Source organism: Onychomys torridus, chromosome 1, assembly GCF_903995425.1.
Source record: "Onychomys torridus chromosome 1, mOncTor1.1, whole genome shotgun sequence".
NCBI classification, from domain to species: domain Eukaryota; kingdom Metazoa; phylum Chordata; class Mammalia; order Rodentia; family Cricetidae; genus Onychomys; species Onychomys torridus.
In genome coordinates, this window is record NC_050443.1 from 67,549,215 (window position 1) to 67,574,698 (window position 25,484).

Sequence of the window (25,484 nt, forward strand, 5' to 3'; positions counted from 1 at the left end):
AAAAAATAACAGTAAAACAAGACAAATACAGTAAAAAGAAAAACATCACTATGAATAAATGATGGCCTTAGTTGATTAAAAACCAGCAAAATAATTAGAAGTAGATCGATCCAAGAATGTTTTTTTCTAAAATATTTTAAAATTAGTTTCATTGAATGCTTCATTAAGAAAAAAATATAGAGAAAAATAGGTGTTAATGTTTTGACCCGCCCCTTGGTGCTGTCCTGTATCTGGAAGTAAAAGCCTCTTTTTAAGGAAAAACTCTGCCCCTTCCTTTCTCTCTCCACTCCCATAAGGTGTGCACTCCTCCACCCCCTCTCTCCTTCTCTCTCTCTTTTCTCTCCTTATTCCCTATCTTCTCTTTGTCTTTCTATTATAATAAAACATTTCTACATGGATGCAGCATCTGGGTTGTGGGTGCCCTAATGCCCCACCCCAGCTCACGACTGCATCTGCCCAGCATGCCAGCATGATTCCCTGCATAAGTGGGATACCTTGGCCCAGTCAGCTGGGGGGTTCCCATGCATGCATAACTCATAACAAAAGATTGGCCAAATATATGCAGTTTTGAACATGTTAATTATTTTGAGAAAAAGAAGTAGAGAGACCCTAAAATTCACAAAGATGGAAATATCTGGAAAAATTATAAAAATATTGAATGAACTTACTTTTCATTTGAACAGTAAAACAAAACAAGGTTAAATACTTCCTGTGTACTGAGGAACTTAATATATTTAAATTTGTTAATGAAATTTCGAAGTAAAATGAGGATTTTTAACAGAGTGCCAGAAGCTCTAGCTAGTCAACATACAGTAAGTGAACTCCTGCCTCACATGACATATAAAAGACCTTAGGTGAAATGTGGAAATTCATGGTTAAAGTTAAATAAATATGCATCTGAAATATTTCAAAGAATTTTTAAAAATCTGAAATGTTTTCATTCAAAACAACTCAGAAAAATGAGGTTTTCAGCAGGTAGCCTGGTGAGGATGCTAGAAGCTTCTGAACCCCCTGAAGGAAGCAGGCCTTGCTAGGGTTGTTCTGGGTAGAGATCAATGCTGATTTTTATCAATTAGTCAGTTGCTTTTCTACAGAAATAAAAGTACCTTGGGCTGACAGTATAACTTAGCAAGCAAGGTTTTTGTCAGCAAGCCTCATGTTCTGTGGTTACTTCCTGTAACCCATGTGGTAGGAAAGAACTGCCTCCTCCAAGGGCACATGCATGCTTTGGCTTGTGCACACACACATATAAATAAATATAAAAAAGAATTTTTTAAGAATTTTTATTTTTTTTAAGAAGTATTTTTAGGGATTATGCATGTTCAAGAATTTTTATTATGACATTGCTTACATTGGTGAAGATGATTATCTAAAATACTCAAAGATAACTCAATTGTCCATTAATAAGAAAATTATTAAGTAGATTTATTATAGATATTTAGCACCATGCAACTATATTCTGTAAATTAGTTCAATAGCTTGAAGTGATAAGATCTCTGTAATGTAATTTAAATGATGAAGATTTCTATTAAGAATGAAAATAATGGGAGAAGAGGAGGAGAGGGGCTGGGATGGGAGGATGGAGCAAGGGAAAACTGATCGGGCTAGGAAAAATTTATTAATTTATATATTAATAATAAAACAATGAAAATAAGATTGAGAAGCAATGTGTTGGGCATGTTACAATTTAATGGGCATAACTCCGAAACATCCGTGTGTGTGTGTGTGTGTGTGTGTGTGTGTGTGTTTATCATCAAAACAATATTACTTCCAGTGTATAATCAATGGCTGTGTTGTTCTAAATATTTCACGTAATGATTTATTCAAAACCTCAAGGTCTCTCACTGAACCTGAAGCTCATCCATTTGGCTAGGCTGACTGGCCAATGCACCCCAGGGATCATCCTGTCTGAACCTGTCCAGAACTATAATAACAGTAGGCACCACTACTCCTAGCTTTCTGCAAGGGGAGGAGTGTGGGCTAGAACTTAGGAACTCATGCTTACACGACAAGCACTTTGCTGACTAAGCCACCTCCCCGGCCATTTTGTCAGACTTCATAATCTTTAGTGTGGGCACTAAAGTTCTCTCTTTCTATCTATCTATCTATCTATCTATCTATCTATCTATCTATCTATCTATCTATCTATCTATCTATCTATCTATCTATCTATCTATCTATCTATGGACTCACTCACCTTGAGCATGTGGAGGAAGAACACATAATTCTCTCTGTCATTTAAATTATTATTCACATTAAATGTTTAAATTCAACCTGTCAGTAATTGAGGAAGGTATCTGACTCTGAAAAGGGAAGAACTTTCTCAGCTTGGAGAACATGATAGTCTTGACCTTCACTCCTGCCACCATAGACCAGCTGCTGGCTTGGTTCTGATCTCCTCTTGGCGAGATGCAGTCCCGTTGTTTCAGAACTCACTCTGTTGTATTTATCTTTTCCTCCTGGCATGGCCTATAACAAAAAAGGAAGTCAACCTAAACTGCAAAGCTTTGAAAATAAAATGATGACACACAGTTTAGCCTTCCTGTTGCCCAATATATGTTTTTAAGTTATTTCACTCAGTTCAAGTATTTGTTAAGTAGTTTGGGGTCAACTTTTACAACTTCTCTCTCATGCTGGATGAATGTGTCTGAAAATGAACAGTACAGTGTAAGACACACCAAATTCATCACCCTTAATGCAAGCATTCATCCAGTGAAAATAGGCTATTGATAAACCTGATTCTTAAAGCTGGAGAGTAAAGTGAGATATTGTGAGTCAACATTTAATAATACTTATTGAAAATCTCTTATTGATGAGACAGCCAAGCCTGGGTTAGCATAGTGCTTCTATTCCGGGAGAGCAGAAAGATTAATTACACATGGCTTTAAGAAATGTTTGCAAATAAACAAAGTAATAAAGTTGACCAGCAGTACTCTTTAAGTCCTGCCATTTGGGAGAAGCCTCTGAGGAGGTAACGGATTTACAAGAAAGAATTTCTCAAGTGGTGCAAATGAGCAGTCATTAAGAAAATGCTGAAGTATTTCAGGTAGGGAGGTTAGAAAGACACAAAGGTAATAAAGAGAAGAGGAATCTTGACAGCTTGATGGTCAAATGTTTCTAGGACAGTGAGCAATCAGAGGACCAATGAGTGAGTGAGGCCAGTCACACATGGCTCATAGGATTTCGCCGAAAATGATAAAAAATGTAGGTGTGTTAAACAGGAGGGTTACTTGATAAAGGAAAAAAAGCTCAATGATAAGGGTTCCTAAGACACAATGCTGATCAAATGAGGTAGGGACAGGGCTGGACAGGAGCTGAGAACATCAAAAGAGACCCTGTCTTGTGCCTAAGGAAAAGTACGTGAAAATAGAAGATAGTTACCATGGGGAACTGCAAGAAGTAACGATGGTACATTGGACAAAGAGCATTGGTAGATGCTGAGCCAAGAAGGGTACAGACTAAGTTTGCTCCAGAGGGCTATTCCTATTCTGTGACTCACGGGAAAATCTTACTTTTGGTGGAATAAATGCTTCTCTAAATTGTTTCAAAAGTCTGAGCTGATGCAATATAAGTAGCTAGTGAAGTGATAATTGGGATCATAGAGTAGAGATTAGCTGAGCAATTCACAGCTCAGCTGCTTCCAGTCTGGACAGTTCACTTGTAAAACCTGTTTCGCTCCCTTTTGTATCTGACTGCATTCATCATTAGAGAAGTCTGACTTTCTTAGCTCCATTCTAATATTCAAATTTCAAATCCGATCTTCACTTGGTTGTTAGGTTTACAGTTGCCATCAGTGAACCCACAGAAAAACCACTTACCTTTCTAACCTCCTGTTTCCTTATCTATCCACAGAAGTAGTACAATCTAAAGATGGCTATATTTTATACATGCCAGTTAGCTATTAAAGTATGAAAAATAATTCTCTTTCTAATGTCATAAGCTCAGAATTCCAACAAACTTTAGGGCATTCTGTTATTTTTTTTTATTCATTATCTGAATAAAACCAGAGTATCCGATACTTGATATTAAAGATGAAGACAGTGACTCACAGCTAACAGGCAGTGTGCTTTCAGTGGTCTTCCATTCTTAGATTCATGTTGTGGTTATATAACCACCTTCTGATCACTCATCTCTGCTCTCTTGTGAGCACAAGGCACACATTTTTAAGACAGCTGTCCCTGACAGGATGTCAGGTAGAAAGTTATCCTAGCTAAGAAGTTCTTAGAGTACATTATTCATGTATTTATGGGGTGTGAAAGAAGAAACAGTGCTGCCAATCATGGAAAAACATGGATTATGAACCATACCACACATGCTATTTAGTAGTGATAGTAAATCGTCTATCTTTTTTGCTTTTTGAGATGAAGTCTGATTTGCAGCCCAAGGTGGCTATATCTCATGATCCTTTTGTCTCAGTCTCTCAAGGGAAGCCATTCTAGATCTGTAACAGTGTGGTCAACACACTGCATTCCATCTTTAGTTATTATTTTAGAGAGTCATCCTTCTAATTATTAGAAATCAAGAATTACTGTAATATAATATATTAATCATGTTAATAGTGCAACAGCCTAATCCACCTTGTATCTACCATGTCTCTTCTTTGTAGCAAAAGACAATTCAGAGTCATCGGCCTAGATGATCTGTGTTTTTATTCAGATGATCTGAATATTCTCTATGATGTTTGCCAACCTCACTCAATGGCAAATGTCTAGGAGTGTATCTCTGCTGTGAGAAGACACACGGCTGGTTTTGAAGAAAAGTATGTCACCTGTCACCTTCACTGTATTGTCACTTATAGGCGGTTACTGCAATGGCTTTGAAAACTACACAGCTTCTCTAAGCATTTGAGGGGATCTTAGCTTTCGGGGATGGAGGGGGCAGGTGGGGCCAGGTTTCTGGAAACTCCAACGCCACACAAGCTGCCCTGAGCCAGTCACTTTCAGTTGCTTGTCTGACAATTTGAAGAATGAAATTCACGAACCACAGATGATGGGATTCAGAAGGAAGTTTAGTACAGATTCACAGGTAGGAGCAAAGGAGGGAGATGGAGAAGTGTATGGTCCCCAGGAAATGGAGTACTTTTGAGCTGCTAGTCTGGGGGCTTTTCAAGCATTTATGAGAGAAACTGGGGTGAGGCATAGGGAAGGGGATGAGCTGGTCAGTCCAGTTGGCCCAATCAGGTGTTCAGGTGCCTTTTCTAGATTGCAGCCAGTAGTCACGTAGTCAGGTAGTTAAGTGCAGCCTCTAGGCAGTGGTCCTAGAGGAGATAATGAAGACTCAGAAACCAGAACTTTCTTCTGCCCTCCAGCAAAGACATTCTCAGAGTTGATGCTTGAAGGGTCCCTACCCTACATGTCCAGTTCTACCTCCTGTTATTGCCATTGTTGTTAATAAATAGGGTTTTTTTTTTTTTTTTGTCAAAAACACTTTTCATTCATAGTACAATAAGCTTTATCTTCGAGTCTTTATAACCTTCATGAAGCTGAGCATGGTGACACTGGTCTGGTACCAGAACTTGGGAAGCAGAGGCAGGCAAATCTCTATGAATACAGGGTTATCCTGGTTAGCACAATGAGTTTGAGTTCTGGCCACCCAAGGGTACATAGTGAGATCTTCTCTCTCTCTGTCTCTCTCTCTCTCTCTGTCTCTCTGCCTCTCACTCTGTGTCTCTTTGCCTCTCTGTCTCCCTCTGTCTCTGTCTCTGTCTCTTTCTCTCTCTCTCTCTCTCTCTCTCTCACACACACACACACACACACACACACACACATACACATACATACAAGCAAGCAAAGGCACTCTGAGCTGTGAGAAGAAAGAGACTGAGAAATAATCATTAACTAACCAGGCAGCATTACAAAGGCGATTGCTTCTGCCTTCTTTCTGGCTTCTTTCCCTGCCTTCCTTGTTTTCATCCACTTTGTTGAGGATATGAATGGGGGAAGATATTGACTGAGCTCTGTGATAAAGCTTGATGTACAGAGTTAATACAGTCCTACAGTGCAAGAGCATGAAGTCTAGTAGAAAAGTCAATCACATCCTTATAGTGAAATATAGGAATGCAGCAGACTGTGGAGAGTTTTGGCCTGCTGAAGATAATTTGCAACACAAGTCTCCCCACCCACCATGGTCACCAGAGGGGCCACCCTGAGCCCTTTTCCTTTCAAAAGCTCCTGCTGTGGTAATATTCACATCAAGATTCCAGGATACACCTCAGCATCCTAATCAGGCAAGCCAATGAAAGTGCAGCTTCTAGGCCAGGGTTCTGCTATTTCCACCCTAGCTGCACCTATCTATTGGAAGTTGTGGTACCCAAACTCCTGGATGGGCTAGCTATGACTACCTCAGACCTCTTTCTAAGGCTTCTTTTTCCAAATTCTCTGTCCCTTCTTCTTCACCTACTTTGTCTTCCTTCTGTCTATAATAAGGGGAAATAGATGAGATTTCCATGAGCAAAGTGGGGGCAAGGGGAGGCAATGGAGGGTAGGGGATGCTGGTGGAGAACATAAGGGAACAGTATGGTCAGGCTAGAACAGGGACAGAGTGGGAGAGCAAGGAAAGAGATACCATGATAGAGGGAGACATTATGGGAATAGAAAGAAACAGGGTGCTAGGGAAGTTTCCAGGAATCCACAAGGATGACCCCACCTTAGCCTACTAGCAATAGGGGAGAAGGTGCCTGAACTGGCCTACTCCAGGAATCAGATTGGTGAATACCCTAACTGTCGTCGTACAGCCTTCATCTAGTAACTGATGGAAGTAGATGCAGAGATCCACAGCCGAGCACCAGGCCGAGTTCTGGGAGTCCAGTGGAAGAGAGGGAAGAGGGTTGCTATGAGCAAGGTCATCAAGATCATGATGGGGAAATGTACAGAGACAGCCAAACCAAACTAGTGGGAATTCATGAACTGTGGACCAGTAGCTGTGGAGCCTCCATGGGACTGGACTGGGCCCTCTGCGTAGGTGAGATAGTTGTTTAGCTTGGCCTGCTTAAGGGGTCCCTGGCAATATGATCAGGATCTGTCCCTGGTACATGAGCAGGCTTTTTGGAGCCCAGGGCCTATGGTGGGACACCTTACACAGCCTTGGTGCAGGGGGAGGGGTTTGGATCTGCCTCAACTGAATGTACCTGGCTCTGCTCACTCCCCATGGGAGGCCTTGCCTTTGAAAAGGTGAAAATGAGGGTGCTTGGGGTGGCAGGAAGGCTAGGGGCAGGAGGAGGGATGAGAGGGGGATCTCTGATTGGTTTGTAAAATGAATAGAAAATTTCTTGTTAATAAATAAAATAAAATAAAATAAAATAAAAACAAAAATGTTCCCTTCTTACTTTTTCTTTTATAGACCTTAGTCTCAAGTAAGTCCTTTGAACCTCAGCTTTACTAAGAATAAGGTTGAAAGCCAGATGGAATTCATACACCTTGAATTCCAGCACTCAGGACACTCAGGAGGTAGAGGCAGGTGGAGTTCTGTGAGTTCAAGGCCAGCCTGATCCACAGATCTAGTTCTAGGAGAGCTAGGGCTTCTACACAGAGAAAGCTTGTCTCAAAAAATAAAACAAACAAACAAACCCAAAAAACAAAAAACAAAAACAAAAAAGGTGAATTACATAATAGCTGCCTTATAGATTTATGCCATACTTATTAAATAGGGTAGAATATGCTTATTGCCTTGGTATTATCTATTAAATAAGTAGGTATGTGGCCTTGGTAAACATATAACACACTAAAAAGTTATTATCATCACCAATGCCAGAAGTATTTGTAATATCACATCTCATACCCAGAGTTGATATTTCCAGTGTTCTCTCTCCCTCTAAGGTGTTTTTGTTTGTTTGTTTGTTTTGTTTTTTGTTTTTGTTTTTGTTTTTTGAGACAGGGTTTCTCTGTGTAGCTTTGCACCTTTCCTGGAACTTGCTTTGGAGATGAGGCTGGCCTCAAACTCACAGAGATCCACCTGGCTCTGCCTCTTGAGTGCTGGGATTAAAGCCATGCGTCACCACCGCCCGGAGGTCTTTTATTTTTATGTGAATTGGAGTACAGTGCATTTCACATTTATTCACAAGGCAGGAAATACAGAATCATGATACCAAATATCATATTATTCTTTTAACAAGTAAATGGAGAATTAATAGTGAGACAGGAATTATTGAGGACACTTAGGATTCTGAAGTCTAAGGAACAGGGAAAGGTTGTCTAAGAGAAATACATATACAGCAATGGGCTGATGAATGGCTCAGTAGGTAAAAGTGCTCGGCACGAACCTGAATACCTAAGTTTGAGCCCTGGGCTGCATGTGGTGGAAGGATGGAACTTACTCCAACTTCTGTGCACATCCTCCTTACACAAAATAAACACATAAACGTCATAAAAATGAAAGCGAGAAGAAAATGGTTTATAAAATATATGCAATGATAAATGTCTGATATCTGAAGATATCTATCTGCTAATGATTCACTTGGTCGTTGTTAAACCAGGTGAGATAGAATAGGAGATATAATCATGTACACATTATGGAATTTGTTTTTAAAGCCCAGAGACAATAACAGATCTAAAACAGCTGTAACACAGTCAGACTCCAAGCCTGACTCTCAGGGACTCCCTGAAGATGTGTCCGAAACCTCAAATTGTGCTCATATCCTCTAAAAGACTACTAAAACACATTGTTGTGGAACTCACCTCAACATTGTCCATCGGGCAGGAATAAGATGGGACTCAGAGACAGGCGTTTCTAGTAAATTCCAAGGAGATGCTGGAGTTTGCTGGCCCTGGACTACATTTTCAGAACCGTGTTAGGCAGAGCTGCCTCTGGAAAGCTCCCTGTGGTTGTGGAAGTCTGGGGACAAAGGATGCTCCACTTAGAAACTCACTTTATCTCATATCATACACTGAACTTTGGGGCATGCACATGCACCCATTTCTTGTTGATTCTCACTAACTGGCAATGACATTTAACAAGTGATTCAACTCTTGAAATATCCATTTCCTAATATCAGGATGAATTCATTCATCCAAAGAGCCCCACAGTCTCTATTTGTCACTGATTGCAGAAGAAATCCTTTAACTTCTTTCACAATTAAACCTTCTACTTTGATCATGTCTATCAAAGAAATCCCTAGATTCACTGTTTAGCTCTAAGATATTAACTATTTAGTAAAATTTTTAATGTTTTAACAATGGCAAACTTTGCAAAAATTTAGGAAGTTGATGTTAGTATGTAATGGTGCCCTTAAAAGCACTACTTAATTATATAATGTCAGTTCTTAATCCTATAAAGGCCTACAAAATGTAAAGGGCGTCAGCCTCTCCTCACTTAGCTCTTCTAGCTTAATTTCACATTAAAGAGCACTTTCACCCCTGAGTTCCCAAGAAATACCCCTACCAAAGTGTGCCTTCAAGCTCAGAAGCCTGAGTGTTTTTAAGGTAGAATCTGGAAACAGACATGGTTTCTTCAACCACTTTGCTTCCTCAGACTGCTTGTACTCAGTGGAAAAAGTCTGCATGCAAATATCTGTGATCTGTGAGATAGGGTAGAAAATGAACAAGCCTAACTGGGCAAAGAGGCACATCAAGTCTTCCTGGTCCATCACTATATCCTCAAGTTAGCTTAGAAGGGACATGAACCGTGCCAACAATGGCCAGGCAACTCAGAACAGCTCTCACAAGAAGGGAAGGGGCCTTCCCTAAAGACTGATACCTTATAATTGTAGGCAAGAAGATTGATAGAGGAACTAAGGTTCCAAAGACTACTCTCCCATCAGCTCACGGCAGGCAAAGCCTGACACTGGAACTCAGACCACTGCCTTCAGCTCATCTTGGGCTGGCCACTTCCTCCTTCTCTACCTCTTGCTTTTCATTCTGAAAACAAAAGTACTTGAGCAATGTGATCAACTGAGAGTCCTGTAACCTTCTCTACCCTCTCACACAATTCAACTTAATCCTAGAGAGGGAAACAAAACAAAACAAAACAAAACAAAACAAAACAAAACAAAACAAAACAAAACGATGCACTGAACCTCAAATATGCACAATTGAAATCTGGTAAATAGGCAGACAGGAAACCAAACAAAACTGAGAAAATAAAAAGGTAGACTTGGGAAACGGAACAGAAGTTCTCAAACAACTCGAGTGGCTGACGTTAGCAAGTAAAGTTTTTCCACAAGCGACAAAAATGCAAGCAACTGTACCAAGGATTAAGAGAAGGCAAACAAGGGAAAGAAAGTCGGTAGTCTTAAGCCTCTTGGTCAACCCTGTCTTGACCCGGGGTTAATTCTATTTTAATCACACCGGCATTACACAACTCAGCAATCTGGCCAGAGTCCTTAGCTTCAGGGTCTGGCCAAACACGGTGAAAGGCAGAGGCCTCTTTCCTCCTGTCCCCAACTGGCCCTATCTCTAACATCCATCCTCGGGCCACCCTCCTTTCCTTCTACCCCACCCAGCTCTGCCCACCTCGTCCGGCCTCACCTAGTCACACCCTGCCCCGCCCCTCATCCCAGCCTCTCCACCCCTGCTCTCGCAGCCTCGCCGCTCCTCCCCCACCTCATTCGGTTCTCAGCGTCCTGTAACCCCGCCCCCGGGTTTAGGGTTTCCGGGCTCGTGGGTATTTTAAGGCTCGAGCCACTAGGGTCGCCTGACTCTCATTGCGCGGTGATCCAGTTCTTTCGCTGCCATCTGCTCCCGGGCGCCATCAGCCATGGGTCCCTGGCCCTACTTGGCGCGCGCCGTCCTGTTGCTGGTGTTCTTGGGTGTCTGCACCGTGCGTTCCGATACACCTGCCAACTGCACCTACCCTGACCTGCTGGGCACCTGGGTCTTCCAGGTGGGCCCCAGAGGTCCCCGAAGCCACGTTAACTGCTCGGTGATGGGTAAGCCGCGCGTCCCGGGAATCCGGAGTCCTCCTTTTCTGTCCCTGAGTCCCTGCCTCGGGGCCGGTGCTAGTGGGTGACTGGAGAGTTCAGAGGAGACAACTGGTCCCCTGGGGGAACAGATCCAAAGTCAGGGCCGCCAAGTTGAGTTTGAGCTGCTGAGAACTTCATACTTACTTTCTTGGTATTTCTCACAACTCATTTTCAAGAAAACTCCTCACTAATTTTTTAATTATTTCGGTTGCTTTGATTTCTTAGAAGAGAGTGGAAAACTGCTTTTTTGATCTTCCACTGCAGTCTGGCATGTTTTGTTTTTTAAAAAAAAGTCCTATAGAGTTCAGACTGGGTAGAATGTAGCAAGTTGTTAGTTTTTGGGTTTTTTTTTTTTTTTTTTTTGGTGGGGGGGAGGCGCCACCCGGTGAGGTTGTGGAACAGGACCGTTCTCTCACCCGATTTCAAACTGGGCTCTGTTACCTGCTACTTTCCTTGATATTTCAGGCTGTAATGTTTAAAGATTGCAAGAGATATACAAAAGCTTTTTTCTGTTTCTTTTGTCACGCTTTACCCAGTAGTATTTGGAAATGCCCGGAACCAAGCACAATGCCTCGCTCGCTCGGGGAAGGCTTTCTGTGAGTATGTAGTGAGCGAACACCGGGGCATTCCATGTGCCTCGGATTAATTGCTTATCCGTAGGAAAACACTAGGACCGACCAGAAGAATGGCACTTCTGGTCTTTGTAAGTCTGACTTGCGCAGAGTATTCAACTCTGGGCTTTGTAGTTAGTCTCCCTCCCTGTCAGTAGAATAAAGGCTGTCACATATCCCACCCCACCCTACCCCCACCCCCACCCGACCCTGCTTGCAGAAAGGGACTATTTAATTAATTCCAGGTGTCTATGGGTTTTGCTTAATCGGTGGTGTCTATCATTCTTTCTTTTCTAAATTTTAGCATGGAGATGAGATAGAAGGGAGAAAGTTGGCATTGCCTTATCTGACTCAGTCTCCCATTTCGGGTGTTCATCTCGTAAACAAGGAAAGACTAAAGTGTAGGACTCTGCGGATGGACATAATAGCTGACTGCTTTTCTGGGAGCCTCTGCCTAGAAAAACCTCCTTTTGACTCTAACCCAACAATTAAAGGCACACAAAGATCTGACCCCTGATCTTAGGAAAGTTAAACATTAATAGCTATCAAATTCAAACTAGTTTGATGTATTAGAAGCTTCATTTTTGCTGAGTCCTTCAGTAGGATTCAAACTGAGGAGTTCATTTCTACAGATGTTGAGGAGAGAGGTATCTCATCTCTTTGAATGCATTACTTTCTGTCTTAATGGGCTCAGCACATCCTTATGACTGGAAACAGTCTCCTTCCTATTCTTTCCGAGGTCAACATTCTACCACTGAGCTACACACCTAGGCACTCTTTTTTCGGGGGGAGACGGGGGGAGATGGAGGAGTGCTTTTCAAGACAGGGTTTCTCTATGTAGTCCTGGCTATCCTGGAACTTGCTCCATAGACCAGGCCTGCCTCTGCCTCTAGAGTGCTGAGTACTGGAATTAAAGGTGGTATGCAACACCACCACTGTAGGGCAATTTCGTTAATTAATTAATTTATTTATTTATAGGCGTTGTTTTTTTGCCTATGTATGTCTGTATGAGGATGTCTAGCATCCTGGAACTGGAATTACAGACAGTTGTGAGTTGCCACGTGGGTGCTGAGAATTGAACCCAAGTTCTCTGGAAGAGCAGCCAGTACTCTTAACCACTGAGCCATCTCTCCAACCTCTTCCCCATTCTTTACAAAGAAAATATTTTTTCCTCTTTGGAGTTAGCACCTTGCTCTGTATCCCTGGTTTGCATGTAACTTGCTATGTAGACCAGACTGGCTTTGAACTCACAGAGATCCACCTACCTCTGATTCTGGACTGCTGAGATTAACATACCCAACTAGAAAAATATTTTAAATATTTCGTTGCATGGTGGTCTCTCTGCCTACCATGCTACCTGACACCTTTATGTTCTTCAGAAACGTCACTTCATAGGCTTTTCCCCAGATCCCTCCATCACAATACAGAGGGAACAAAGTTGAAATTTTTAAAAAAGTCTTTCTGGACAGAGCCTCACTATGTAATCCTGTATAGTATAGCCTAGAACTCACTATGTAGTCTGGGGCTAGTCTCCTAGAACTCTGCCTGCCTCTGTAATCCCCAGTGCTGAGGTTATAATTAAAGGCTTGTGCTATGGGGCCTAGCAGAGACCAATTTTTTCATGAGCCAGATCATGAATCCCAGTCAGGTTACAAGATAGGAAAGTACCTATAGGTACAAGATAGGAAATGGTTGGGGCTACTTGCTCCCCTGAGTGTTCAGTTAACTTTCATGTGTTATCATCCATTTCATTTTCTTTAGAACCAACAGAAGAAAACGTACAGGTTGTGATACACCTTAAGAAGTTGGACACAGCATATGATGAATTCGGCAATTCTGGACATTTCACCCTCATTTACAACCAAGGCTTCGAGATTGTGTTGAATGACTACAAATGGTTTGCCTTTTTCAAGGTTAGTTTATGTTTCCAGTCATTTCTTTGCTAAAATTTCTCCTGATTAGAGACTCCTTGGAGTGTTACTTTTAGCCCAAGAACATAACCAGAATAGATGCTGGTTTTCTAAGACAAGTTGCATATTGTAAAATTGACACTTCAAAATTAAAATTTGAGTAAGTTGTACATTTAAAATGTATAGTCTTTTGTGTATATGTATGTATGTATACATACACTCACATATATAGGTAAGTGTGAAAAATTCTTATTTCTTGCATCACTATACTTGTACTTTTAAATGTTTGCTTAGTCTCTGGCTTTGTAGTGAATCTGTAGGAAGGATAAGAAGATGATAAATTTCACTTTCTGGAGTTCATGCTATCCTTCTAATAATGACCTGCTGGCTCTGAGAGATTGGCCTCAAGGACTCATTGGAGTATAAAAATGTATTATATATGGTAATGTGAATAATTTATTTGGCTAGAGCAGGAAATAGAATGCATAAAAGTCATTATGCTCCTTGGGCTGATTGAAGAAAAAGACATACATAGCTAGAATTTTACATCTCCGACTAGTAAGGAACCATTGTCTGTGTATTCAAACACACTGCTTCCAGGTATAAGCACTCGCTGGGTTAAAGTAGGTGGGACTGTGGCTCTCCTGTGTTCTTAAGGAAGAGTTGAAACTTTCCCTATAGGCCTAGTATTCAATGATTAAAGTAAACTGGAACTGAAGCTGCTGTTTCTCATTATACATGGAATATATATCAGAATTTTTCATGTACAGTCTTTGCAGCCGCTGAAGCATCTGGTAAGAATAGACCATTTATAGAGACTTCTGGGAACTTGGGGAATGCATCTGTTAAAAGTGGTAACAGACAGCATAGGAATGCAGGCCTGACCTCTAAGTTTGATTTCTCTTGTGACATGATTTATCACCAGCATATAGAATTCTGGGCCAAACAATTTTCTTAGGAATAATAACTTCCAGAAATATTTTAATACAGACTTCTCTTTAATGTAAAATAAAGAAAGAAAAGGGAGAGATCCAGAAGAATGTTTAATTCCTATCCAGGAACTATCTAGATAGTAAGAATCAGTCTGGGAGTTGTTAGTTAGGAGCCCATGTGACTAGTTACTAACAATTTTTAATAACAACTCTTGAGCACTGTACTGAAATCCATCCTAGCAGTATTTGAATCTCTTGTTTCAGTTATGTGGTGGGTGTATTCAATCTGAGTTTAGGTCTCAATTTGAATGGGCCTTGGATTTTTGTTTGTTTTTTTGAAATACATCATTTCCCCTTTCCCTTTCCTCCTCCAAACCTTCCTATATACCCACCCTTTCTCCTTTTCAAATTCATGGCCTTTATTTTTCATTATTTCTTGTTACACACACACACGTTAGTAAGTATACAAGCATAACTTCTCAGTCTGTACGATGATGATATTTGGTGTACTCTTCCCTGAGGAAGACTTTCTCGCTGTCTCTGAATTCTTCAGTTTCCTGTAGTTCTTTGTGTAGGGCTGAAGCTTCACAGTCTTTCCCTCGACCACTTTAGCATGTCCATTGATTTTTAGGCCTCGTGTGTAGTCACATTCCTTTCAGGGTTCTTTGTCTGTAGATCTGATTTGCCTGTGGACTTGGCAAACAAATGCACAAAATCGATGTTTAGTTTCCATTATGAGCCCTGAGATGTGCCATAACTCGCTGTCCTTGTAGTTGTCTTCTTCTTCGATCTCTTATTGACATGCAAGAAATGCTTAGTTCTATTTGCTAAAAAATGAAGAATGAATGGAATAGGTGAACTTGAACTTAGTTTGGAAATAAGTTGAATAAGTTATTAAGAGGTTGAGAATGGGATATAAGTAGATTCACTTGTCTTAGAAAACTACCCATTTACTGGTACTACAAAATACTGGTGGGGAAACCAGTAAAATCACCGTTTAATTACCAGAAGTATCATAATCAGAAATAGACTAGGGCAATTTCCCACAGTGTTTATCATCAGAGACAGTGGGACTCTGGCAGCTGAAGAAGGAAATGGAGTACAACAGTACCTTTTTTCTCAAATCAATGTAGGCAGGTTGAATATTTTGCCAGAGCATGAGGATATTAATCACATTAGGTCAAAAGAACTAATTTTAAAGCCATATAAAGTTAAATGTGTTGTCAATGTATATGTAATTGTCTAGTCAGTGATTAACAGGTGCCCATACACACCTCTGGATGGTATTAGACAGATGCTTATTCTCTTGTTAAGTAGGAAGATGGTTCCTACCCAACTAGGTTTTTTATATATGTGCATTCAAAGTGGCTATTTTCCAGAACCTGTAGTAGGGCCTTGTTTTCTTTCCCTGCAGAAAAACCAAGCACTGGGGTTAATTAGATCTGGTGATGAAGATAGTACTTTCAACAAGCAGGAATAACATATATAGGATTTTTGTTTCTAAAACATGTTTTAATGTAATCAAGTACTTCCAGATGAACGTAGCTTGCAAAGTTTGCTGCACAGACCTGGTGATCTGAGGTAGAGCCCAGAAGCTGTGGAAAGGTAGATCGAGATCCACAAAATTGTCCTCTGACCTCCACATGTGTACCATGTACACTCCTCTATACTTATATGATAATAATAAGTAAGTAAAGGTTTAAAACATTTTTATTAGCAAATACAGCAGCAGTACTGGGGGAAAGTGTTTAAAATTTTAAGAGAAATTGTAAAGTGGAGTGACTATATAAAAGGAAAGTCAAGTACTTTGGGTGACTTTGTTAACCCAAAGCTAGTTGGATTTTACCACAAGCATTAGGGAATTTTCTACAGTGCTGGGAAACCATACTTTGAGGAATGCATGACTCAAAAATAAACCTGTTCATTGACTAAAACACTTGGACTTTTTCCTAAGGCACAGAAAATAGTTTTTGAACTAGTATTTAAAAATTGGTCTTTCATTTGTTTTGTATTTTTGAGAGAAGCTCTTGATTTCTTGTCCAGGCTAACCTTGAACTTGAAATTCTGTATTAGTCTCCTATGTCCTGGGGTTACAAGTGTGGCCAAAAGGCTTGGCTTAAAATGGATAAATAGTATCAATTTTAAATGTCATATATAAACTACATTTACTCAACCCAACTAATTACATGAATATCTAACAAAAGTTTACTGCATGTGCCTGCCATTGCAATTCTGTTCATTATTCTTCTACAAAACAGTTGGATTTCCAGATCTTTTCATTAACACACCTAAGACCATAGCATGTGTTTCCCATTACATCTGTGAAATGTGCAGTTCTTAGATTTCTGACTGCTGTCCTGCCAGTTTATTGAGTAGGTAGTGTCTATGTGCAGGATGTTCATCAGTTCTTTCTTTTGTGTCCTACGGTACAACAGCAGACATGGCCTCCCCACCATTTTCTGAATTCCCACTAGGCGTGGGGTGACTAATGTCAGTCTTTTTGCTGGCACTTTGCATTGTTCACATCTTATTCAGGCATTAGCTGAAACATTTCTCATGACAGGAAGATTCCTAAACTATTTTTAAAAAATGAAGAAAAAGTTTGGCTTTTAGTTACTTAAAATATGTTAGGCTGAAATAGGACTAGTCTCTCTGTGGTTTTGCAAATGCCTTCAAGCTTGAATAGTTCAAGTTGAACAGAAAACACTGACTATGTGTTTTTAAAGGTTCTCTTTTTTTTCTGTTTCTTCAAGGCAGTCTCTGACCTGAACTCCCATCCAGGCAGGCTCCTAAGCCTTTACAACCTCCTGTAAAACAAAATAGAATCATTAGGCTTGTGATAGAACGGAAACTTCTGGGGAGTTGCCTTTGAGAGCCCAGAAGTGAGGCTCCTCTCTGCAGGCATGGCCAACACTGTTGATTGTAAAACAGTTCTCCTTCGGCTCTCCAGGTCCCCGTGGCACAGTTACACCTCTGTGAGGTATCTGCATATTACAAAGCAGCTGGCCTCCTATAAAAGAACAATGAGACAAAACCAGGCAGAATGTAAACAGCTGTGATCATGTCTGACTTTATGACACTGGTGGTAGCTCCTTTTCCTTCCCTTGTGTTTTTATGCGCTTTCATCAGTTTTTATGACCAGCTGTATAAAACTCCATTGCATGACAACCCCAAGCAAGCTGTCTAGAGGACATGTAAACAAACTAAGCCCCAAACAATGTCTTCAAGGAGAACAAGTTACTAACTCTTCAGTTTTCTCATTTTATCTTCTGTGAGTCAGTGGAGAAGAGAGGGGTAGAAAAAGAACCTCATCTTGTTTTGAAGATAGTTATTCAAAGGGTGAAAAAAATATAGAGGGGAAAATAGATTTATTGTGGATTAATATTTTTGTTATATTTCTTTATTTTGTGGGGGTTGTGGGTAATGGTGGGGGTTGGGGAGGCAATTGTGGGTCACAGATCCTATGTAGTCAGAAGGCAACCTATGGAAGGAACCTGTGGTTCCTTCTGTCCACAATGAGGGTTCTGGGAATTGAACTCAGGTTTATAGGTTTGGCAGCAATCACTGTTACTCACTGAGCCATCTCACTGGACCCTTGTTATGGCTTTGCATGTTTTTTTTTTTTTTTTTTTTTTGTGGTAATCAAGCTAAACTTCCTGATTATTGAGTGCTTTCTTTTGCCCTCCAGTTTTAATTGAATTATATAATAACAAATTAATATAATAATAATAATAGTAATAATAATAATAATAATAATAATAATAATGATAGACACCACCACCACTAGATTCATAAAGCAAGCTATTTCTTAGATCTAGGCCAACATATTGAGAAGCCCATGTTAGGTTTCTAATTCCACAGTTTGTTTGCCAGAAATTTGTAAGTGTCAAACTATTCACCCCAACCAGAAATGTCAGTGTATTTTCATAATAAAGGATTTGAGAACTGTGTACTAATTTTTTCACTGTGCCTTCTGGGTTTATTTTTAAGATAAAACAACTTTAGAAGGATTATTTTGCAGTAGATGTACCTTTAAAAAATATAAATTCTATATATTAAGCACAGGGTTAATTTTTAAAACTTGAGATTCACTTTTAAGAGTTTTGATGGAGGGTTGATATCAAAAGCATCTTGATGAATGTCTCATGTGTATTTCCTTATTGATGTGAACTTTTGTCATGACTCAGTTTACCAATGCAAACTCTTCATAGGATGTCACTGATTTTATCAGTCAATTGTTCATGCAGCTGGGAACTGTGGGAATATATGGTTTGCCACATCAGAAGAACAAGCTGGGTGAGCACAATTGAAATATCTTTATCTTCATTGTTAAGCCAGCTTTCTCCTGCCCTGTTGTCTTATGGAAATCAGTGCCTATTTATTCTTCAGAGAAAGGGAGAATGCATAGATTGTTGTTTTCCTATGCATGCTTGCTTGAGCTTGCTTTTCTGCTACCTTTAACTTCTCAGCTGTCTTATGTAATTTTCCATTCTCCTGTGTTCTGATTGCACCATCAAATCCCAAGAGTCATAATTATGACCTTAGTAGATGTGAACCCAAAAAGGAGAAGACCAACTTCGTGAAGTTTGTAAAGTAACTAAGCTTCCCTAGCTTGTTTATTCTTTTCTCCAAAGACTCCCTCAAGGAAGAACCATGTGTAGTATATACCCTAGTACCAAGACATAGATTCAAGCAGCCTTAGGACTATAGCAGAATGAATGTATAGGAGACACATGCTATGGGGCTGGAGTGAGGTCACAATTTTTTGTATCTATCTTTTAGAGAGATGAAATGAATTGGCATGCTGGTCACTCATCACCAAGTTGTCTTTCATCTTTTTTAAAGTAGCTTCTGCTAAAAGCATAGAATGTTTACTGGGAAAAGGAAGATTCCCCTTGGCTAATTCACTTCATATTTTCAAAATAAGTATTTCAATCATTGTTCCCATAGGATTTGATGGGATAGTGGGTGATGAGCAAATAATGGAATGATTTACCCTTTCTTGTGTTTTAAAATAGTTTTGTTTCTCCTTGTCCTTCTTCCTTTTCTGGGTTACTTAGTCCTGAAAGCCAGATGGAAAAAGAGAAATGAGACCAGGTCTCGAAAGCACCACCATTACTCTGTAGCCACATTTCCCAGGCTTTGTAATGGGTCTGCAGCAGTCCATATTACCAGAAAGAAACTGCTCTTAGAGTGTTCAGTCACTACATCTTCCTCAAATTTAGAGAATGTCAGGCATCCTCTAAAACCAGTTCAATGTGAGAGTACCAGTGACAGAAATAAACTGTGCCTTCTCTGTTCTTCAGAGAACTGGATGAGTAGAGAATACATTACTGCCCTTTAATTCGGAACTGCACAGAATTTTTAATATATTGCATGTTGGCACTTTAGGAGGAAGATTGAATGAGAAATCACCCCAAAATGGATCCACTGGTTTCCCAATACAGTTTATGAAATTCTGCCCTAAATCTCTTCAAACTTCCTTCTGCTTCTGGGGAAGCATCAACCAGCAGAAAAGTTAAACCCTAACCTTTGTTTCATAAGTGGGGCATATACCCTGGTACTTATGCATACATCCAAGCAATGTTAGGACTACATTTACATTTGTAGGAGACAGCATGCTATGGGCCTAAGCTGCTAGGACTTAGTTTGTTGCTTTAGTATACTTTAAAATCACATTGGCTTTTTAGAGAAGCAGTCATTTTCAGATGCATGTGCTTTGCAAGCATGTTGCCTGCATGCATAATACATGTTTTTTCAGTATTGAGCTCAATAGCTACCAACACCTAATGTATTAGTGCTGGTATTGCTTTTCTCTTTTGACTTAACAAAGGCTACTGTGATAAAGTGTTAAAAGATGGTGTGATCTTTGTTGGCTTGTAACCCTAGTTTTTGTTTTGTAGTTATTAAATAGATCGTCTGTTGAGAGGCTCTTTTAATACTGCAGCCAAGAACAGACTTTGGTTTAAGAGGCCAAAGACTTGGATCTACCTCTAGCAGCTAGCAGAGGCCATGGCAGCTACAGTCCCTTCTGGAATCTGTTTGCATGTAAAATGCAGAGGAGTCCTGGTGACCTACCTCCAAGGCAGCTGCCACCCTGAACGTTTCCTTGGAAAACAGTAATCACCACTGTGGAATGTGAACAACCAGAAACTGCACAGAATAAAAGAAAAATACTGTGGAAGAGATGAAGTCTCAAGGGGCTTCAGCATTTAGTGTTTTCATAAGAGAAATGATTTCTTTCTTGTCTTAGTTGAAAACCGTCATGTTAAAATCTTTTCCCCAAACTAGGTATTTTGGGGTTTGGGTGTGGGGACATTTTTTGCCTATATTTTATCACAGTGAAAATTTTACTCACAATTAACTTGTCTCTTTCTGGGTACCTTCACTTTCTTTAATTACCTTGAGTAATTCCCAAACCTAACGTAGACGAAAAGAAGGCTTTGAGATGACCTGAAATGGACAGATGTTGGCTATCGGAGGGAAGATGGTCCCATGGAAGCCACATAGAAGGCAGAAAGATGTTTTCTTAGCCAAATACTAAAAGGTATATCTTCTTGCAGACAGTGGACCTGAAGCACCCCCAGCAAGAAAGATGATGTAGTTAATACTTTTCTTTTTCTATTGTTTTTCTCTTCACCTTTCTTTACTTCTTTTTCTCTTCTGTTTCTTCACTTGTTTTTTAGATTAGGTGCTAGCTAAGTTGACATACTATGAGTCTGAAACTCCTATAAAATAGATGGGACTAGTTTCCTTTTACACATAGCAATGGTTGACCTCTTATAAAGCTTAAGCTCACATCGTTTCTGACTGTAAAATGCTACTCCTAATCTTTCAAACCTAAGGACTTCCCTGGGGCTAAAAAGTAAAAGAAAAGCTGTCTTAACAAAGTAAATGGTATTTAGAACCACATTTGGGTAGTTTTTCTGGTGCATTCCAGCACATAAACATCGAGAGGTTAAGTTAATGGGATGGAGTGTAGATCGCATTGGTTGTTACTGGAGTCTTAGGACCCGGTTTAGGCTTCCTTACCACTGAACCCACTCACTTTCTTGCTTTAAACCAGAGTCTTTTCAGTCATCAGGTAACACTAACTTGTCTTTTCCCCTTTGCAAGCTTTTAAACTGAAGTAGAAACCCCAAAGAAATCCCTTGTGAAATTGACTTTTCTTAATTGCACTATTGTTCAGCCTGATTGCTATCTTTTAGCTCTTTCCTGCTGAGCAGTGGAGTCATTTCCTTCTCATTTGGTTTAGAACTGACTTGGAAGATCTAAAGGTGCATGTGTACATAGTCCATGTTGTCCACTGGGCTTCTCTCCTGTGGCTCAGTAAGCTCAGAAGATTTGTGATCTGTGAATCATCATGACAGTTTTATGCCATGTCAGATTTACTGGGTTGTTGATATTTTTTTCTCATCCTGCCTCTGGTTCCAATAATCTCCAAAATCTAGATTGTGGTTGCCACTCCATTACTGGGAGAGAGGCCAATAATGGTTCCCTTTGTCCCCTGTAGGTACCTCTGGCTTGTACTTGTAGAGGAATGGTCTGGTGTCTTATCTTCTGGGATGCACATCCGCTTTTCTCTCTTTTATCTTCAGAACCTAATGCAAATAGAACTTTATAGGTCTGGGGGAGTGAACTCACTTTTCTTTCTGCAGACTTTTTACAAGTAATACTAGCCTGCAAAGTGTCAGCTACAATTTTATTGCTATTATAAAAGACCAAGACTAAGGAGACCCATAAAAGAAACTGTTTAATTTAGCTTACAGTTTCAAAGGGCTAGAGACTATGATGGTGGAGTAAAAGAATGGTTTAGAGCTCACATCTTAAGTCACAAACTCTAGGCAGAGAGAGCTAACTGGGAACTGGCCAGTCTTCTGAAACCTTAAAACCCACCTCTAGTGACACACCTCTTCTAACAAGGCCATCCGTGCTAATCCTTCCCAAGCAGTTCAACTAAGTAGGGACAAAATATTTACTTAGATGAGCCTGTGGCAGGGGAGGGCATCCTCATTCAAACCAACACACAAAGCATCACTTTTCTTGGCTTCTGGAAACTTTGGCCAGGGGTGGCGCTATATCTTTAGTTTTCTGTTCTAGGAAATATTATCAAGTTTCCTGCCTTCAGAGCCTTCAGAGAGTTCTATATTTTAAAGCTGATTTTCAAGGTCTATAAATATTGTTGGCTACACACACAGATGTACTTGCTATAGAAATTTTTTTTATATATTTCTCTGTGTAATTTGGTTTCTAAATGTTTATAGGAGCAAATTAGTGGGCACAAAATTGTAGGTATGTGCCAAAAGGGCTCACAGTACACAAATGCTTAGCATTGTTTGTCATAATTGCCTGTTTGTCTTCCCTTCTGCTCTGTAAGAGAAGGGATTATTGACTCTGTATTACAGAATACTGTATTCCTGTGTATCATACAATGTGTGTCAAATAGCATGAAAATAATGAGTTTAATAAATAATTCTTTAAGAAAGAAGCTTGAAAAAATACCTCATTGTGGTATTGTTTTTATTGATGTTTCTTAAATATTCTTACCTTCGTGCCCTTAGAGGTTATGGCAGGCCCTTGGGCTGTTTGTTAATGATTTAATAGAAAAGAGATCAGACTCACTTTTGTGGTGTGTGTGTGTGTGTGTGTGTGTGTGTGTGTGTGTGTGTATTCATTTACCTATGCCTAAAACTTCTTGACTTACAAATCCAAAAAGGGCTCTAAGCTTAAAATAGTAAAGTTCCAGCTTTTGGAGCTATGACTTAATTTGTGGCCTAGGAAAAGAGAGACTTTTATGTCTGTGGTGGTTTCTGTTTTAACTAGCCTGGAAGAGGCTAGGCTATGCCCTACCTATGCTGAGCATAGGAAGGAGTTGGGACTAATTAACAGTTTAATGGGCTTTCATCTTTTCTTTCAACCCCATAGCTGAGATTCTGTGAACAAGGCACTGAGAATGAACCCAAGGATGCTGACCACTTTGCTGAGTGGTATATGGTAGTTTTCTTAGCTATTTCTGGGTTTTCTTTTAAGCTTAAACCGAGTGTCTTCAGCATAGGTAATAATCAAATTTAACATCTTCCATTCTTATATTTGAATCTAAATGCCAATATTTTTCATTTAAAATGTATCATAATTTGGTTGCAACTTCCTGGCAACTTTGCATTTGATTAAAATTCAACTTCTTAAACTGTTTAGTCTTGTTAGTGGGCAGAAAGCCGATGCTTATTCTTGGAACAGAATTGGGGAAGTTTGCTTCTTTCCAAGGGAGCTATGGTAGTCGGAGGGATTTAGCCAAATGTGGATTTGGTCAAATTAGCCTCATTGTTTCTTAACACTTTCTTCACACTGTGAACAAAGCAGCAAATGAAGCAATTTACTTTGCATTAATGTCACTATCTACAAGGGAGGAAAAGAAAGGCAAAAAGTTGAGTAACCTTTCCTGGTTTTTCAGTGTTGCTCAGATGTCAGAAATCTCCATAAATATGTTTATCATTCAGTTCTCAAACATCTCTGAGATACTGCTCTGTGAAGTAATAAATCAATATGGTAGATGAGGCTTCCATGTCCAGATTTTTATTTATTTTACGATTTGTATAGACATCTTTTAAAACTGCCTGAGTGGACTACTATAGTAATGTTATAATGCATATGAGATATTAAATGATTAAATGAACAGTGTGTATTTTAATAAGTTGTTTCAGATGATTTCACTAATAATGAAAGAAAGTCACTATTGTAACCTTGTTTCCAAAAACGATGCTAGTGTGTTACTGCCTAAATTTGCGTTGCAGGAGCCTATGGAGTTCTGTGACTTAGGTGTGCACCACTACCAGTCTTTTAAAGAAAGAAACAGCTCAGTTGACAATTTGAAAGGAAGTAGAAGTTGTCTGAACTCATAAAGTGTTAAACAACTTTGTTACCTATATATCCACCCAGCAACAGCAACAGATGATGTCTTAGTCACTTTTCTGTTGCCTTCACAATTGTTTATACTTGCTTATATTGTTACTTTCGGGAAGCTTATTTTTAAACGTGTAAAATTCTTTAAACTTCAGTATTATTTTTAATCCTTCCTAGCAATCCAGCAAAGTAGAATCAGTCATGTCTATCTTGCCCATTTCAGTTAAAAAACAGAGATAGAGGCCCCAACTGTAACTTACTCAAAGCTGCGTGAATGGTAACAGAACTAGAATTTAAAAAACAAAACTGTTGATTGTTGGTTCTCTTGACCAGTGTACTATGGGAAACAAGCATTCAAATATTTGCTGTAAAGTATATCCAGAGAAGCAAGGGAAGGATATTTTAGTGCCTTAAAAAATTCTTTAAAGTATCAGAAAACAGTAAAGAAGTTATAGGATAAATAGCTTAAGTTATAAACTATCCCCAGCAGGTCAGTATTAACAGATAGAGCTAAGAGAGTTGATGAAACCATGGTGGTGGTGGTGCACGTGGGGATTAGGAAGGATATTAGAGAATATGTGACAATTTAATAGGAACTTAGAAGGAAGAGGAGGAGGAGGAGGAGAAGAGGAGAAAGAAGAAGAAGGAGGAGGAAAAGAAGAAGGCCTGGGATAGTAGTTCTCTGAACTTAAGTGCTACATGTTGAAAGGCCTTTGAATTGTAGAAAATTCTCTATTTGTTGCAGTAGGAATTGGCAAATGTGAGTGGAAACTTAAATTGTCTCATCCATGCAAGCCAGTCTTCAGAGGCCAATGTTTATACAAATGAAAAACTTCTTTCAGGGGAGAAAATTGACTACACTTATTATGGGATAATGTGGCCAAAATTTCAGCCTCTTAATCCTCACGAACATTAAGAGTTCACTGTAGCTGGAAGAGACCCTGAGAACTTTCAAATCAAGGAAATAATAGACTCCCTCTGGGGAGGTCCCTCAGGTTAAGATTTCTAGCATTTGACTTTTGAGCTAACCTGATTAATTCCTCATTCCCACCTCTTTGAGCTGCACTGTACAGGCCTGCTCTGTCTGTGCCACCATGCCCTGCCTTCAACAGGGTGACATTTGGAGGATTTTAGTTATAATAACCAACTTGTAGGTTTTTAAAAAATTGCTCCAGGGTATATAAAGTGTCTGCAGTAACAATTATTTGCCAGATTTTGCTAATTTTATGTAGAACCA

At 39.7% G+C, this 25,484-nt stretch overlaps 1 protein-coding gene across 2 annotated transcripts in view; it reads left to right on the top strand.

Annotated features, from left to right (window-relative positions):
• Nucleotides 1-10,570: 10,570 nt before the first annotated feature.
• Nucleotides 10,571-25,484, top strand: part of Ctsc (cathepsin C) — a 33,438-nt gene continuing 18,524 nt past the window's right edge. The window contains exons 1-4 of one of the 2 annotated variants that reach the window (XM_036208851.1): nt 10,571-10,861; nt 13,267-13,418; nt 18,559-18,643; nt 20,251-22,827. In XM_036208851.1, coding sequence (XP_036064744.1) covers nt 10,690-10,861; nt 13,267-13,418; nt 18,559-18,643; nt 20,251-20,261 — 420 coding nt within the window. In that variant the 5' untranslated portion in view covers nt 10,571-10,689 and the 3' untranslated portion in view covers nt 20,262-22,827. Of the gene's footprint in view, nt 10,862-13,266; nt 13,419-18,558; nt 18,644-20,250; nt 22,828-25,484 lie in introns of those variants that run through there. The other variant, XM_036208843.1, reaches the window with a different exon arrangement.